Below are 18,606 nucleotides of genomic sequence, written 5' to 3' on the forward strand. Positions count from 1 at the left end.
TTGTCCAAAGGGATGTCACCTATCCTAAGCCATTCCAGTGAGGAAGACCGGTTGGCCCATGAAGAAGTGATGGGTCTGTGACAGCTCATATTTGAGTTTCACTGCATTACCACAATGCAACTTGCCCATTTCAAGCACCAAGAGGCAGAACAAGAGGTTGCTCCTGGTCCAGTATGGAATGTAGCCCAGGGTTCTTGTTCTCTCAACACAGCTGTCCAAGCCTCTGTAGATCCCTGCTGGGTTGAGCAGTCTCATATAGAAAAGCAAGCAGAAAGGACCCACCCATGTGCTAGACAGTCACCTTTGTGCTAAGGGTAAGCATAAGGTCTGCAAAACCAAACAGAGCAAGTATCTGTGCCTTACTTTTGACTAGCAATTCTTTCTTGACAAGTCTGGCACCCCACCAAAAAAGATGCTGACTATATGTAAACTGAGGCTGAGCCATTTCTAGAGACAAGAGTCTAAGCCTGCACAAAAATCCTCTAACACATCAGGAGTGTAGAAGCAATGGGAAACTCACCTTTCAGTGTCTCTTTGGTAATTCACTACATCAAAAACATAGTGCTGTCACTTTGCATACCCTGCAGATACAGGTCTGCTTTGCGAAGAAAGGGCTGAGAAATGACACTGAAGACCATTCTCCCTTTCTTTCCCCTTCCCACAGGGAATTTGCAAGGATCTTGATCCCCCTCACCAAAGATTATTCTTTCAGTCCATTTGCTGTTTCCCTACAAAGACTGTCACCCGAACATAGTTGCTGCACCTTCAGGCTCCTCAGAGAAAGCAAGACCTAGGGTCCTGCTCTTTAGTAAGGTTGGTACTGCAGTCTGGAGGGAGGGTAAGGCTGTACAGAAAAGGCCACAAAGCAACAGCTGCTGTTAATCCTTACCTTAGGTGGAGTTTATACATTGCCACTTTTGTTAATGAGCAAGGAGGTTGTCATTCAGACTCGCAACAGCCACCATCAAAAGGGAAAAGTCATGTCCCATCAATCAGAAAAGGGCAAGAGCTTGCTTTGGGAGATGTAGTATACTTACTTGAGATGGTAGAATATCTGACATTTATTCGCAGGGGGCCAGTGTATTTTTTCAGGCCCGTCCGTAAGATCCTTTCAACTTTTTCTCGCAATGCTTCTCTGGAATCAGTGGAGGAGAACCAAAATGTGAGCAAAGCCTCTGCCATCACACCATCCGCATCTGGGCTACAAACCAACAAAACACAGTCTGGTTACCTTCAGCCCATTCCTTAATCTCTTAGTCTTTATCTCAGCTTCTCTAGCAATGGCAATGTTACAAAAGATTGGATACATTTTTGAAAATTTCGTACATTTCTGAGAGAAGGAGTTGGCAAAAGACAACCAAACAAAAGCTGAAGGGTCAAATATGTGTTATGTTAGAAGACTGCATGATGCTTTCTGTGAACAAATGGCCAGACCAACACTGTACTCCTGGAGTCTAAAAAGCAGTCACCAACCACAGGTTTAGGGACACAGGAGCAGCAGGGAATGAACTGATTTGATTGCAGTGAAAAGCCAGATAGACAGCACTTCAGAAACACCAGGCAGATGGTTAATGGTATCTAGACAGGCCTTACCAAGGCCCTGTATATGCACAAAAGAAAAAATTCCAATATTCATCAAAAAGGTGGTTGAGGAAAGAGGAGAGATCACACAGTCCAATCCTACCACTGCAACCTCGTGTGGAGTCAGAGGATCTGCTCAGCCATTCTTGAGAGAATGTGACTCATAACCTCATGTTATACAACAATAAACAAAATTCAGCAGCATATCCACAATCTACTTATCACAGTTCAGGAGATGGACCAAAAAAAGAGGCATTTAACATCTCACTGAAAAGAACAAGCATCATCCATGCTGGGACACACAGTTCCACAGTCTGAAGTGCGTACTGCAAAGCTCATGTAAGATCACAGAAAATAAAAGGAAGGAAAAAAGAAATATATAATGGACTACATTCACTCAGTAGAGCATCAGAAACTGCAAGAGACTGAATGTTAGACTACAAACATCGACAAGTCTAACCTGGCATAGTAAATCTTACACTGTGCTTGCAGGCAGCTCATCCTTGGTCATTATACGTTAAAGATGAGAGTTCACCGAGAATCTTGTCTCCTTTGCCTCTTCCTACCTGAGTCAAGCAGCAATAACACAACCCACAACAGGTGGAATTGCTCTGACTGCATACAGGGGACGAGCTAAAAGCAGGTTGCTCCATCTTAAGCATCATTCAGATAGGAATAGAGAAGATCTTCCACTTATATGTCACTACCTTGGAAATTTGTAATTATAAAAGGAAAAAACAAAAAATTAAAAACAGAAGGCAGGTAGCTTATACACAAAGGAATCACACACCAAAATTTGTTATTATCACACTGAGGCATGCTGAGTGTTTCTTAGCTGAGCAGAAAGACATGTTCCTTGCCTCAAGGACCTCATCATTGAGGTCATGTAGCTCTACGTGAACTTTCCAACAGGCTGTTTTCTCCCCTAGTGCCAACTTCAGCATGATTGCTACTCCGTTTATTTGCCAGATACTATCTGATCCTACCATGGGTGTTGCTCTGCATTTCTGAGGTGTTCCCTCACCTCTCCCCCCACTCCTCTTCCTGTCCTGTGCCACACTGGAATTACCATGTCAACTCTTGCAAGCTCACCACACCTCTCAAAACCCTCACCTTGGCACAACCTGCCTTGAATAACTCACTATATAGCAAAGGTCCAGAGCCAAAAGACACCCAAGTCAAGGTTTTTTCTCTCTTTATTAGTTTATTAGCATTATTAGTAACGTATTGTTTACACTGCACCAAAAATTTTGCGAGCAAATCCATAACAAATTACCCTACTTAAAAGAGCTTGCAGTCTGGGCACTTAAACATGCATAAAGCTTGCACATTTGCTAAAAGCAAACAAGTTTCAGCACATGCACGTCTTCCATCCAACACAGCAAACATCACAGCAAGTACTTCGGTCTGTCCCTGGGAACAACTAGGAATGAAGGATATTACTTCTCCCTATGGACTGGCCTCTCACATTCTTAAACCATCCTGTCTACACTTAAACCACCCTAGTCCATGTGTACAAACATTCCTAAAGCTACATTCAAATAATTTAGTGACTTGCCTAACCAAGGGCTCAGCTAAGGTAGGGCAGGAGGCAGGATTTCACAAACCTTGGAAGAACAAGGAGAAATACGTTCATGAGAATAAGTTCTCAAGGCTGTTATCATTAGTCTGGCAGCTTTAGTGTCTGATTGTGAAGACATTCAAGGTTCACATGGAAAGCAGTGGATGCTCGTGAACAATACTGTAGTATTACAATAGACAGTTCAATAAAAATGTCACTATCAGCACTCAACAGTGCTCAAAAATGCAAATAAAACAGCAGGTATTCTCTATTCATTTGCCAGTGATAAGAGAGAACAAAAATAATTGTGCAGTTATAATCCCAACCACAGGTCTTACTTCTTCATTTCAAAAGCAGGAACAGCAGACCTGAAACAGAGCAGGGTGACAAGGTGAACAAAGAACAGCTCCTGCAGGGAATGGCTGAGCAGGTTGGGACTTTCAACTGACACACACACAAAAAAAAAGTAGAGCTGATGGGGTAGAGGAGAGAAAAGCGATGTGATGGGAGTGCCCGATACCACTAATTGCATGGAGAGGAGGGATAGAGATCAACTTTTCATTGCCTCTTCCAGCACAAGAACTAGGGGCCATCAACTGATCCAAAGAAGGTGGCTCCTCACAAGGAGCTCCTCACTAAAGGATGGAAGTGCACGAAGTTCAGGAGTCCAGGGAAGACTGGACAGGTCCTTGGAAGATAACTCCACCGAGGGCTGCTAAACAGACAAACCCGAACCACTCCAGGGAATCCCACGTCGTAAACAGCTGGAGGTTGGGAGCACACCAAAGTTATCAAGTTATCACAGCGTTGCTGTACTGCCACTGTCCCACAGGCACCTACTTCTGCCCATTCTGTGAGATGCAACAGTAACAAACGGGACCTTCCAAATGAGCACAGCCACACTTGGGTTTCACTTGACAAGCCCAGCACAGCAGCAACACAAGAAGCAAAATGACATCTGCATCATAGTGAAGGAAATAATTTTGAAAATGCCTTTTGTTTTTTAATAGCTAAAGTTAGATGTGCTTTATTAGCTAAAGCTTGCTAAAGGTTTGAGCACAAAGGAGAGCGTGGTTCAGAATAAGATCATGCTTAACTGGAGATTATGCTTTGGTTTTATGTAAAATACACTTCACTGAATCTGACTGAATAGCTCTCTACTTGGGCTTGGTGATCATTTCATTGTATCTCAGCTTTGTGCATTTATTAACTCACGTACCTCACTCTGATTAAGCGTGAACTGATGTATTTTTTCCTTAAAATGGAATTGTGAAATGTCTTGTCAATCTGTTGAAAAAAGAAAAATACTAGTTAACGACAAAAAAGGGAGGGAAAGGGATGTGTTGCTGGAAGGAACATTCAGAAAACCACATGCAGTTACAAACTGACAGAAAAGAGACAAGAAATGCAATCCAGCCCAGATTCTGGAAAACATTTGCCACAGGCTTTTCCTAATTGTTTCCCATTTGGCCTAAGGCACATCATAAAAAGTTAACTAATTTTTATAAATATCCCAGAAGTACATCAGTGTGCTGTCTAGTCCACTACCAGGCATAATGAGGGACATTTATAAACATCCTTGAATCGCACTGCTGCAATCTTAGAGTCATAAAGTCATAGTGGTTAGAAGAGACCCTCAAGATCATGGAGTCCAACTGTTAACCCAAGCCTGGCACTAATCCATGTCCTTAAGAACCTCATCTCCACATCTGTTCAACCCCTCCGGGGATGGTGACTCCACCACTGCCCTGGGCAGCCTGTTCCAATGCCTGACAACCCTTTCTGGGTTTCCCAGTATCCAACCTAAACCTCCCCAGCACAACTTGAGGCCGTTTGCTCTTGTCCTATCACTTGTTACTTGGGAGAAGAGACCAAAACCCTCCATACTACAACCTTCTTTCAGGTAGCTGTAGAGAGTGAGAAGGTCTACCCTGACAGAACCGATATAACATGCTGTGCTCTGTGCTGCACCGAGCCTCTCTTGTAAAGGCCCTTTCTGATGCAGCACTTACCCTCAGTCCTGTAGAAATGCAAAAATGAATCTACCAATGATCTCAAATAACACCTTGTGATTGCTCCACATGTTATGGAAATTATCAAGCAATTCTCATCAGAAATCAAAAATCTGTGACTCATAACTTCTGAGTATAAGGAATCAATCCCCAGATGACATCTTTGCTAGTGACTACTTAGCCACATCCTGCTTTAGGCTGAACGTTGTCTCAGGATTGCGTCATCAGTCTGAGACAGTGCTGCCTGGTAAAATATGGCATGAAATTCTGCCAGGAATAGCTCAGGATCACTGAAATATTGAGAAACAGTCAAGTCACCAGTGAGTTATGCAGTTCCTCCTATCAGCAAGAGCCAGTATATTGAACTTATCCTGTCAACATCAAACGTATTACAGGAAAAACTACAGAGAAATGCTTTAAAAAAAAAAAGAAAACTTGCACGATTCTTTAAGTTTTTAGCCTATAAAGGCAGTCTGATTTAGAACCAAGTCTCCAGATTTTCAGCCTTTGGAAGGAAAGAAAAAGAGGTAATGGTTCTCAAACACAGGCACCTTGAAGTCTTTCAGGTACAGAAACAAGCACGTAACCATGAAATCTGTGGGTGATTCCTTTCAAAGAACACAAAGTCCCTCTTCCCAGCCTGGGCTGTTGGAAGACATTGGCAACACAGTGGTACTGAGCCAGAATAATTTCAAGATGAAAACTTCACATTTTAAGGTGATTTTAAGTCTATGCTCATAAGGAAAAAAGTTCATAATTGTCATGCCCTGAGCTGATCTTTTATCCTACTGTTACTGGCAGTTATGTGGAATTACTTAGGAAGCCACCAAAAAAATGCTATGGAAAAAAATACAGCAGACAGATAGCAATTGTGACAAGCCCATGTATATATGCAGAATGCACTTTATCCTATCACTTTACAGCTGGCCAGCTGCTACCACTGCATTTTATGAGGCATACGGTTAGAAATAAAAAATAAAGTGGTTTGTTTCCTATAGCTCTGCAGCCTGATCTACCACCACCCTTGGTTATTCAAAGCACTTGTCCTCAGATAACTTTTTTTTTTGTGTGTGTGATACTATTTGCTTGTCATTTCTGTCAGAGTGCTAACTGCTTCACTGGTGACTGTGCAAGCAGAAACCCATAGCTAAGCTGCACTGCCAGCTTGGTGGCTCACAATGGTATGTGCTATCTTGGGCTGTGCTGCCTCTCAGAACTTTTGAGGTCTTTAGGACAGGGACCTCTCTGCACAAACAAAAGCAAGCCTTGAGCTGGGCTGAGGTACACCTCAAGCTTCTGCAGCACTGAAGAGAAAAGTGAAAGCAGGCTGACTTAAAGCTTAGGACTGGAGAGGGGAAGAATTTGCATTCCCTTCCAAAGGAGGTTGAAATCAATATCACATTACTGAAGCCTGTATCTCCTCCTGGCAGTTGTGTTTTCAAGTCATCTGTATCTTCTCACCTCCGAGACTGTGTTTTTGCAACACTTTCCACCTGCACTTCTGCAGCAGACATGGTGCTTTTCAAGAAAATAATCTGAGGAGTCCAAATGCAACTAAGCTATCAGCAACAGATTTTTTTATTTTTTTCCCAGAAAATTCAATCCAAAAGGGATGTTAGAGTTATTTTTAATGGAGAGAACAGTAAGCATATTATTTAAAATTACACCAAAATGACTTAAACTGAATTACTTCCATTAACTTCTACAATTTCATATCTGAATGAGAAAGTAGTCAGTTTTTTCTTCTCGTTACATACTGTCACTAACTTTCTCTGTCTGAAGAGTTGCCTTAGTACTACATCACCAATAGATAAAACAACTGGAGAGTGGTTTTGTTTCCAGTGATCCTTATAGGGCCTTAAACACCTTCAAACTTGACCTGTTTTTTGGTTTGGTTTGGTTTTGACTTTTGTAACCTGCTATATCAAATCAGGAAAGATATGCTAGCCAAATCTCTGCACCATGGCCACTGACTCTCACCTGCTAAACATTAGTTTGACAGATATGAATCTGTCCCAAATCTACCCTTTCCTTCAGTGATGATTTTGGTAACCTGAATTGCTGACAGTAATCTTTATATTCATACAGAGTTTATGTAAGCGGAAAACAGGTAGCAAGATGCTTTCAAATAATAACTTGAAAAATTAATAGTCTACCTGCTGTTTTCACTGTAAATCTTCTAGTAAAATCTTTCACACCCATGTCAAACATTAAACATTTATCTCCAATCTGCTTACAGGTTTCCTCTCAGCTTGAGTCACAATCCTGGAAGCAAAAGCATGGTGGAAACTGATCCTGCCAGGGTGAAGCATCCACACTCATTTTAAGCATTTTGTTTTCATTACAGCCAATCAAGAGATGCTGGCCTGACCAGATCCTGTATCTTCACCACTGATTTAGTGCATCTCACTTGTTTTCCTGACCCTTGTCTAGCAAATGCTGAATGGTGACAGTTGCGGCTGCAGGCAAGGTCTACAGCCATTCCTAACTGAGTGTCAAGTTTGATTGAGCAGCATTTTCCTGACCACCTTTATTTTAGCATTCATCCAAACAAAACTTTCTTTACGTTAGTGTTTGCTGTCTCGTTTAGCTTAATACCATCTGGTATTTCCTTAATTCAACTTCAAATCATCTATATTTTTTTAAAAAACTTCTCTCCATGCAGTAGAACTTTTAAAGACAAACCAGGCTTCACTCCTGAACACTGGTCCATCAATGCCAGTACAGTAAAAGATGAAATAGGAAGGGTAAAACATTCCCACCTGTACAAACCCAACTGCAAAGGAAATTCTTCCTCCTTTTGCTTTACACCTTGATGATCAAGACTTGTTTTTCTATCCTATCTTGAAAAATTCCAGCTATCATCGTTATCGTCTTTCTCTTGTGTCACACCATGGGAGCAAGGCCAGCCCTATGAGCAACCTACCAAAATAATTCCATGATTTCAGAGTCACCTGATATGTCCTTCCTCCCTGGGACCCAAAAAAACCCCAAGTTCTGGAAACAGGCCATATGTGACAGGGATCTTATTGCTCCAGTGTAGGATAGGGCTGACATGAGCTGGGCCTGCCCAGATCTGCAGCTGGGCCTGGAAGTGACCCTGCAAGGTCAGCTGTGTCAGCCTTTGCTTTCTCCCACCACATGCTGCTCTGCCACTGCACAGAGGGTAACAAGATTTATCAAAAAGGTGATCTTAAACCCACCTTGTCAGAACTTTCCTCTGGGGTATTTGCTGAACCCATTAAATTACTTTCATCGGATGTTCAAAAGCATTCAGTAGGTTTGGAAGCACAAATCCTCTCGTTGCTCAATACTATTGCTCTTTTTCCTGCTGCCAGTTTAGTCCTTCAACAGCCTCACACTACAACATTCCTCCTTTTACTACGTAAAGCCTGTTAGTACTGATTTTCAAAGTTTTTCTATCACAAATATTAATCGGAACATACCACCTGGCTCAGTGATACTCTCCAGTTTTGTGGTAATCATAGAATACAATTTACTAATCAGTTGTATTAACTCTGTATCTAGTACCCAACTTGCTGGACAATGAGCATCCAATTTATAGCCCAACCTGCTGAGATCTCCAGAGATGATCATAAAGCAAATACAGTAGCAGCTCCCTTGGGAACTTGACATCCCTCGTGCCTGGTTTCAATGGAGGGGTTACTCAGGAATCCTATAAGGGGTCAGAGAGAGAGAGGCCAGGAGAAGACAGAGAGAGCAAAAGAAGCTGAACCTGGCAGTGTCCCAAACCAGGATGTGGACATCACACTCCCCTTACAAACAGAGATATCAATTACTCGCAGCAACCAACAGCCCAACACCCACAGTGCTCGCCTGAAGAGAAGAATATGGACCTGAGGACAAAGACATGTAATGATCCACAGGCCATCAGCAAACCATAGGATCAGAAACTTTACCAGAAGAAGCCACACGCACCAAGACAACACATGTCAGGGCAGACAAGGGCAGTGTGAGCCTGTACATCTGCAAACAGTACCTCTAGTTCTTCTGAGTTCCAGCTACCTGGACTGCTAAAGCTGGGAGATGAGGGAGCTCTGTCTGACTTGGCACTACAATACAGAGCTCAGCTAGATGGTTCTCAGGTGTTGGCTGCAAAAGAATTAACTGACCTTGTATAGCAGATCCTAAAAAGATTGGACTTCTGGATAGAAGAAATTAAGCGGAGTGAGACAAGGGATAACATTACGATTCAAAGTACTGTGCTTATGCCTAGTGCAACCAATTTGAAAGGCATGTCACAGCATTAGAGTTTCATTGTAGCCATGTAATAGTGACAGCTGGAATTGAGGTCACCTGAGTATTCCCACTCCTGCTCCCTGCTTCCAATTGTCTCTAATTAGCTTCCTAGAACTTTCACACTGCAATAGAATTTTTGTCCATTTAGGGAGGAGATTTTCCAACTTTTGGAGAGAAAATCAAGATGTAAGGAAAAACCCATCCAGAGAAGGGCTTTCACTTTTCAGAAAGTATGCTTTCCCCAGGAAAATGACCCTGTATCCCTTTGCAGTTTTTTTAAGCCATACTTACACGTAAGGAGGTGAAATAGAGGAGCAAGTAGCTCTTAGGATAAGAACAGAGTTATGAAATCTGAGGAAGATCAGTAGTGACATTCATGTTACAAGTCCCCAAATACCATCAGTCTCACAAGTTTAGTACTGAATTCGGATTCTCTCTTTTGACAACACCACGTTCTAAACACTCTCTTGACCGGCCAGATTTGGATCTCAGTGACACCAGTTCACATCTTGAATCACTTCATTGATTTAATTACCTGGAAACAATGTAGTCATTCTGGATCGTGGGTCTATAATTAAGATAATATTCTACCCTTAATCTCACACACTATCGATAACTGCCCTTTATTTCATTTGGAATTCCTTTACCCAGCTCAGGCTCACATCCATTTTCCTTGTGCACATTTTACAGCTTTTCTTGCCACATACTGGATCTGAATTAGAGCTACTTCTTTTGTTGTTGTACATGCTTATAGACCTTCTGCCTTGATGAACCAAGAAAAAAGAAAACACTAAAAAGAAAAATCTGCTTGTATGCCTTTTATTTTAAAAAATTAAAGTGTATTAATAAGTCAAAGAATCAGTAAAGCTAAAGAATTATGTAGTTTATGTTAGAAAGCTAGGTATTAGGCACATTGTTAGTGACAACCATTTCATCCTGGAAGTACGTGCTATTTAGGTAGAGCACACTGATAGTTTGAGATATTACAGGTGAGGAAAAACACTAAGCCACGTCTTCATGCAATCCACTGCATCAACTCACATTAGCATTTAAAAATACTTCGTGTTTTCCTCACTATTTTTATAGTTCCCTGTGTGCTACACGTGGAAACAGGAAAAACTGGCAAGAGAATTTAAAGCAAGAATGCATCTCAATTTTGAAAGCAATGCAGTATATGCCTATGCCAGTGGTTTTTTTCTGATTTCAATATGAATTTCTAAAAAAAAAAAAAACAACAAAGAAACCAAACAAAACAAATCACAAGTGAGAAGCAAGTGCTTTCTGCAAGCGATTTCATCCATCAGCATTCAGCATTTCATTTATATCTTTAAGGCCACACCTGTGCGTGTATATACTGATAGTCAAGTGTGTTAGCAGCCTTTAATTCCAGAGCTAAATGAACAAGTCCCCACAGTGTCATCTTGCCCACCGTCACCTTGCCATGTTTCCCAGTTGGCTGAATTACCGTGGAAAGATGGTTCCTGCTTGGTTTCCAGCCCCAGTCACCCATAGAGGGCACCCTTCTTGTACCATGCTAGTCCAAGGACAACACTTCCCCTTTGCAGAAATTGTTCCTTTAAAAATAAAGCTTTTAAAACCAAAGGTGTCAAATGCCCTAAATGTATTTTAGGATTTTTTTTTTTAATGCTCCTTAACCTTAAAGGTCTTTTGTACATAGATAAAAGATGACGAATTTTTTTTATTTTTTTTTTTTACAACACATTATCTTGCATAAAAAGAAAAAAGATAATATTTTAAAAATTCTCTAAAAAGCTTCATTTTTTTTGGCTTTTTTACTATAGATGTGCTTCTAAATAAAATTGCTGTCAGTGAAGAACAAGAAAAGCTTTCAATAGAAGTTCTGACCTTCTCAACCTGATATCAGTACTAATCAAGTACCTGAAAGGGCACATATAGTGCCTAAGAATGCTTGGGTTTAAAGAAAGACTTAAGGTTTCAAATTTTGGGATCCGTATCTGAAAACTTGAAACTTATTACAACCAGGAACATTCTTACTGAGTTTGGTCTGGGTGCTGCAGAAACCCTTGGAAAGACTTGACTGCTGCAGCCACCATAATGTCTCTTCTTGTGATCTTCATTTTCTTTCATGTTTCAGGGGCTTAGAAGGGAAAATAAATAATTTATGGGGGTGGGAGGATAGCACACATGCAGCAAATGAACAGACATGATGCCTGCACTTTTCAATTTGCTGTATAAAAAGAGTCACATTAGACTCCCTGGAACTTCAGCACACTCCCTTTTTTGAAACACGTTCAATTATCACCTCTGAATTAGTCCTCACCGCCTGGTCTCCCAGAGCTAAGTCTCTTTAAGAGTGTTTCCAAAGCCTGATACCTTGGAGATCTGCTCCTGCTGCATTAACTTCCCAACCAACGGGCCAAAAGGCATTAGTAGATGCCTCCACACTCTCCTGAGCTTTACCTTCACACTCTTCACATGAAAGGTGTGACAGACACACCTCGTGTACAGTTTCAGCCACCTTTACAACTAGCTTTGGCTCTAAACTCATTTGTATTTCATCTCCCTCCACCTACCAAATACACACACACACAAACTTCTGCTCCCCAGGAAGACTTGTGCCATGTCTAACCCTAAAAAGTGCCATAAAAATACTTCCTGATATCAGGATGACTGCCAGCTTACCACCAGGTATAAAGGGGAGAGTCTTGCAGTTACAAGCATCCTGCTGAAGGACTAATCCATCCACCAAACAAGGTATTCAGGTGTTAAAGCTCTGCTGTCCCTGGAAGCAGAAGTATCTACATGGGAGTTCAGAGAACCACCACAAAAAAACTCAAGTACAGTGATAAGGGTGAATGAAACTTGAGTGTGCCAGAAGAACTAGCTGGGTCCTTGCCTGATCAGCCATAGGCAACCAAAAAAGTCTTTCCTGTCTCTGGGTTATCTCTTCTCCAGTGCTGAAGTGGCTTTATGGATTTGGTCTTCCTCTCCAATTCAGTTCCCTGTCTGCACAGTGGAGACATCAGTACCTGGGGGCTGGGTAACTACTGGGTGCTTTGGTCATAGTTGAATTGTGCTGAAGCAGCTGAGAATCTGCACCACTGAGGACGCAGAGGATAGCACTTCAGAGAAATGTGTTAACAGTCTCTAAAATCATCTTCCAGGGGAGAAAACTGCCTTCTTCCTTACCAACTCCAGTACAGGGACTCATCACTGAGTCCTTAAATCAACTGAGAACAGGCACAGGCAGAGCTGTTCTGTAGCATTTTATTGTGTTATCTCAAGTGCCTCTGCAATACACAGTAGAGACACTATTTCTAAATCAAAATTGCTCTAATTCAATTCTATCAGACAGGGCACATTTCAAGAACTGCATTAATTATAAGCTTTCCCCAACGTCTGTACTTAGAGCATACGAGATACTCCTATCACTTGAAATCCCTGAAACAAGATGTCTGATTCTAAAAGAGATGTCCTGACACACAATACTGAGTCCTGAGGCAAGAATTACTTGATGAAATTCCATTACTTCAATACAAGTATTTGAGTAGACAGTGGTTACCCAGGGAATCCTCTTAATGCAGTCCACAGCCACTCTGCCCAGATCCAACCAGCTAGTGGTTGGTTTCAGATGGTGGCAGGACAGGGGACAGCCCAGGTGCCTTGTGGAGGATAAGATGACAGGGCAAATCCATGGCAGTCCATTCTGTGACTTGGGACACTCACAGAGAGAAAACAAACCACAATGCCTCTCCCCCAGCCACCCAGTTCACCAAGGAGAAAGCCACACTACACTCCTACTGAGATGCACCTTCAGCTGAGACAATTCTCATTAAGACAGCCTTAATGAGGTGTTCCTTTCAAGCTCTTCTGAATGCACAGCTCCTTCCCTTAGGGTCAAAGATGGATTTCCATACTGGGCACAAAGTCCCTCCACCTTCCTCCCTGCACACAAGGCAGCTGGTGCTTGGATCATCCCAGCCACCCAGGTCTATCTAGAACTGGCTGCCTCAGCTTATGCCACACTTCAGGGTGCCAGGGGGCTGAAGAAGCAAAGCTTGGAAACCTTTGGAAATCTTCCTCCAGATGCTGTTAGTAAAGAGTGTGGTTAGGGACTTCCAGGCATTCTTGAGAAATCCAAAAGATTTAATACATTTTGTGGGAGAAGAAAAAAAAAATCCAAGTGTGGTGCAGGAGCTAGACAAAACCAGTGGGGAAGGGTGGCACAGGAATGCAGCAGGGGCATCTAAGAGACCTGCACAGATCAGCCAAGCATCAGGTAAACCCACTATTAAAAAAAAAAAAAAAAAAGCTCTTTGGGGAAGGAGCCATTGAGGCTACAACTGTGCCCTTGTACCTTGTATCCAGTTCAGGAGGGGAGGGTCTGGCACAGTGCATCTGAACTCGGCAAGGGAAGGATGACTGGTCCAGCTCTGGCGAGCTACACTCAGGTCTGCTTTTTCAAGTAAGCAAAGTGAACTCCCCTCACAGTCACTTGCAGGAAAGCCAGGCAAGTAGCAAAAACCTTTCATCATCTGTTCCTCAGCTCCCCCAGCTCCACCCCACAAGACATTTTCCAGACTTTCCAGTCAGCCCTGAGATGTTGATGGGTGCACTGGCTTCATCAGCTTTCTGGCATGATCTGGCTGCATTCCCTCCCGCCTTCTGTGAGATAAGAGAGTCGTTCACACCATGGGTGTTACTGCTCAACTCTGGAAACCAAAGCAAACACCAGGGTGTTTGTTGCCCGCCCCAAGAAAGACACAAGATGGGAGCAAACCAGATTTTTCCTGGTGAAACATCAAGTCTGAAAAGAGCTCCTTTCAGGGTTGTTCCGGGGGATTAATGAAGGAAGCTTCGTCATGGAGGGGTCAGAGAAGGGAGCACTTGACAGGGAGTTGCACTAACTCAGGTAATTTGGATGCTTCCGATTATCAAAGATGATTCACTTCTGTTCACTTTGCACCAAGTATTGGGAAAGATTTATGCATTTATCTGCATTGACTCACTGTTTCACAACATGAGCTTAAAGTATCGTTACTACTAATGATACGGGAAGGCTTGGACATGCAAAACTCTAACAGCAGACAGGGAAAGACTACAAGGGATTGTGGTGAATCCAGACAAATCAGGAAATCTGATAAAAAACTCAACTCTCTCCTCCTTTATTAAAGAGACAGTGTGAAACACCTGAAAAAAAAAATGCTGATGTTTGAGATAGCTGTCAAGAAGTTAAGAGAATATTTCTGTCTCTGGACAGAAATATTAATTTTTGTTTTGATTTTTATCACCACAAGTTTGAGTTTTGCTTGGAGAGAGTCAGACTTACAAGGAACATACTGTGCCTTACATACTATAGGAAACGCTAGTGGATGGAGTCACTTTAAAGAAGCTTATGGACAATTCTCAGTCTCATACATCCTTGTTATATGGAACACCTGGAACTAAAGCCAGAAAAAGTCAGGTTTTTTTGGTAGCTGACCTAAAGTTACTCACTAAATTTGAGAGAGGGAGGGAGAAGTTAATTCCTGAATCAATGTCAACTCTTAAAAAATGTCACAGGAATGAAGGAAAGGCAAGACAGTTTTGTGTGTTTGTTATGGTGTTCCTTATCAGGTACAATTAACATGCTCTGAAATAATGGCTCTCACTGCTCAACCAGCACTGGTATTTACTGTCACTACTGTCAGAACTGCTCAACACCCATAAAGGAGACAGGGTTTCTAATGCTCTGGCTTCCATTCAAGCATCTAAATTAATAGCCACGCTCACAGGAAATCTGACTGCACTGGACAGTATCTGAAAGACCTTAGCTAAAACAAATGTTTCCCTGCCAAAGGACCCATGTTTAAAAAAATAAATTAAAAAAAAAAAAAAGAGGGAATTAAGTAGGGGAAAAGGGTATAACTTTAGTCAATGATTGTTCCTCAAAGACTTGTCCCCAACCCCTGCCTTCCTCCCACCTCAGCAACACACAATGTCTTCTTGGCCAGGGAGAACATTCCCTCTCCAAGGTCCTATCTCACTAGGTTATGAGCCTGCAATTATTAGGTAATAGCCGTAAAATGGTAGCACCTAACTTAAGTGCAGCTTATGTAAGATTCTTTACATACAGATATGTACCAGGAGCAGATCTTGGGAAATATGGTACAGTCCCTGATAGGCAAAGAGGGAAAAAAGGAATCTAGTATAGAAAAGAGGACAACTTGACAAAGACCCCCGAGGCCCTCAGTGGAGATGGGAAGAGGTGATAGTTCTGCCAGATCCCTAAACAGCACCCTGCTGCTCCACAACGATGTTCACCAGAGCTCACGTTTTGCTGTGGACAAGCGGCACAGCCCTGAATTAAATGCCAGTGGGGAGCAAAGCATGGATTGTCCTATTAACTGAGTATCTGTGCAGGTTGCTGAAGAGTTGGTAAGAGATATGTATCAGACCCTGCTAAATGAAACACAAAAAGATACAAGCATGATCACATGCTTATTGCTGTTAAGAGTTTAACTCTGTAATTATCATCTGTGGGGAAGTATCTCAAAGAGAAAACCAGAAAGGAAATTGCAATATGTCTATTTATTTCCATAGCTACTGTATGAGTGAGAACCACCCAGCAGCCTCTGCTATTTGTAGAAGGGTTTCCCAACAAAACATACCAAAGGTGCAGGAAAAGGGCTTGCATGTTGTTTTCTCGATACACAGCAACAGCTTGACAGGCAGAGTGCCCTGCCCTGTAGAGGGGAGGGTGTAAAAACATTGCTTTCCTTTGAGACAGTGGGGCAGAAATCACTAACCAAGGCTCAGAGTAGGGAAAAGGAAGACACACACATGATTGATGATAGAGGAAGAAGCTGAAAATATTGTCAGCATCACCTTCAGCACTGCAGAGACAGAGAGACGCTCTAACAAGCAGATTGGCAAGTGCTTGGTCTGCTGGGTACAATCAGGACTCTCACGTTACCCATTGCCCAGATCCTGACAACCACAGGGCCTCAGCATACACCAAACATTTGTGCTGTTCACGTTAATGACTCTTATATCAGCACACAGTCCTCAATAATGGAAAATCACATGGTGCAAACTTACCAGTCTCTCAACCCTCTCACTCAGGTCTCTAAACCTTCCTGAGGACTGCCTGGAAAATTCATTACTGTAGCGGATGTTGGTGATTTTTACGTTGGCACTGTAATAGAAGAGCTTCTGATCTGAAAGGGAAAGAAAAGGAACAGGGAATACTCACAAAGCAGCAGGATACATGAACTTTAGAGAAACTCTTGGGGTTGACTGAGATGCAGACATCTAGGGAGTAGGTGAGTCTTCACCTGTATCCAACCTATTCGCAAAGTTCAGATCCTTGACCTAAGCCAAGTAGTGATGAAAAGCCCAGTTTCTCCAAGAGTTACATTTGTGGTCAGCAAACAGCATTTGGGGTCACAAGCTGCATCTTGCCCATCAGCTGCCTTCCTGGCCTCTTCACCCACCCAGCACCAAGTCCTGGCAGGCAGCTGCAGGTGATCAGGCAAGGGAACAGAGAAACACCATGGGCAGAGACAGGTGGAAGGCTCTGTCAGTCATGTAACAGAGACCAGAGGACTTGTGTGTTGACCTCATCACACAAGCAGATGATCAGGAAGATGTGAAAGGAGTGAAAGCAAGTGAAAGGCAACAGAAACCACAGCCCTAAACCTGCCTGCACAGCAGGAAATGTTCCTTAGAGGTCTACAAAGATACTAAATGAGGGAGGAAAGAAAGCTCTGTAGAAGCCGGTGGCTTTTCCCCAAAATAGCTTTAGTTAGACTGATGAAAAGCAAACTCCCAGCATTGTGTGGCACAACGAGCACAAAGGAGGCACACTAAACGCAGAAACAGAACAGTGACGTTATGTAAAACCTACCATACGCCAGGAAATAAACTAGAAGACCAATGGTGATAGCTGCTGCCACTGCTGTTCCAATAACAATTAGAGCAATTTTCCAGGGCTCAAGATGTCTTTCTCTGATCCTTGGCTGTTGAATTCTGGGCAGGAGGGCAGAGGAAAAAAAAAAAAATAAATAATAAGGGATCCATTTCTATTTAAAACCCCACAAAGAGGAAACTAAAGTTTCATCCCTCCACATCAGCTGATTCTTCCCAGCAGTACTGACTTCTCACAAAACACCCTTGAAGATGAAACCATGACTCAAGACCATTTGAAACAGATGTTGGGATATGTTGGAAGTCATGGAACACAGACAGGGTTTGAGGGGTTATGTTTGTTTGTGGATTTGTTTGTTAGTTTTTAATTATTATTAGGGCCAAATTAAATAGGAATCCCAGTAAGCACTTCTCTTATGTGACCCCCGACTGAAAATTTGCAAGAATAAAACATTTTTCAGCTAGATCAACTTATACAGCAATGTGTGCAGCTTTCAATGGGTTAAACAAATCAGTTATCATGGACACCTTTGCTCCCCAAACTGCTTTGTGCAATAAAATTGTTAGAAAGTGTCCTATGCTTTGTATAGTACCTATTTATACATTACCCAAGCTGCTCCACTTCAGCCTGCAAAGCTGAATGAAAAAAGAGAAGCAGATTTCAGAGGGCCAGCCTGTTCTTCCTGTTTTACTCAGACTAAACTGAAAAGCAGAAGGCACACACTGCTCTGAGCAGTATCTGCTGAAGTGATGGAGTGACAGGGAAAGGGCACGGACACATGAGCAGACCAGAGAACACCAGTAGGAAGCTTTGCCAGACACTTCTCTCTGCCATGCTCCTAATTACACAGGTGCTAAACCAATTTAACTCAAGGTAGGACAATAGTCAGTAGGTCAGGATTATTGTTAGACAAAAAACTTTCTGAAAAGGTTACTTATAGCAAATCCTGCCTTGAGCTTTGAATTTAAAGATAGCGGAAGATCCTTAAAGCAATTTTTCTATGATGTTATCAACCATTACAAAATACAAAACAGTAAGCCTCAAATTTTGGCAATGAGTCCTTCATTCTAGAGCCAGCTACCTCACTCCTGCAAACACACACATGTTCAGGTCAAGGTACATCCTTCCTAGGAACACAGGCTGCAGGGACCCTCTCCCAAGGCTATGAGGGATCTCTGTGGGGTCCCACATTCACAACCAACTACACAAAGCTCATTTCTGGAACCTATACCTCATGAGCCCTAAGTGTACATACACTAAAGTAAGTTGAAAATAATTGCAAGTGACCACCAATGAGTCAG

The 18,606-nt window shown here is 42.3% G+C and overlaps 1 protein-coding gene across 1 annotated transcript in view; it reads right to left on the reverse strand.

Moving 5' to 3' along the window:
- LOC136101315 (transmembrane protease serine 11E-like) overlaps positions 1-18,606 on the reverse strand; it is a 39,075-nt gene that overhangs the window by 15,171 nt on the left and 5,298 nt on the right. The window contains exons 2-5 of the mRNA XM_065837359.2: positions 17,285-17,406; positions 16,477-16,595; positions 4,362-4,429; positions 1,038-1,201 (exon numbers count right to left, since the gene is read on the reverse strand). Of these exons, the coding sequence (XP_065693431.2) occupies positions 1,038-1,201; positions 4,362-4,429; positions 16,477-16,595; positions 17,285-17,406 (473 nt within the window). The remainder of the gene's footprint in view (positions 1-1,037; positions 1,202-4,361; positions 4,430-16,476; positions 16,596-17,284; positions 17,407-18,606) is intronic.

This window comes from Patagioenas fasciata, chromosome 4, assembly GCF_037038585.1.
Source record: "Patagioenas fasciata isolate bPatFas1 chromosome 4, bPatFas1.hap1, whole genome shotgun sequence".
NCBI classification, from domain to species: Eukaryota; Metazoa; Chordata; class Aves; order Columbiformes; family Columbidae; genus Patagioenas; species Patagioenas fasciata.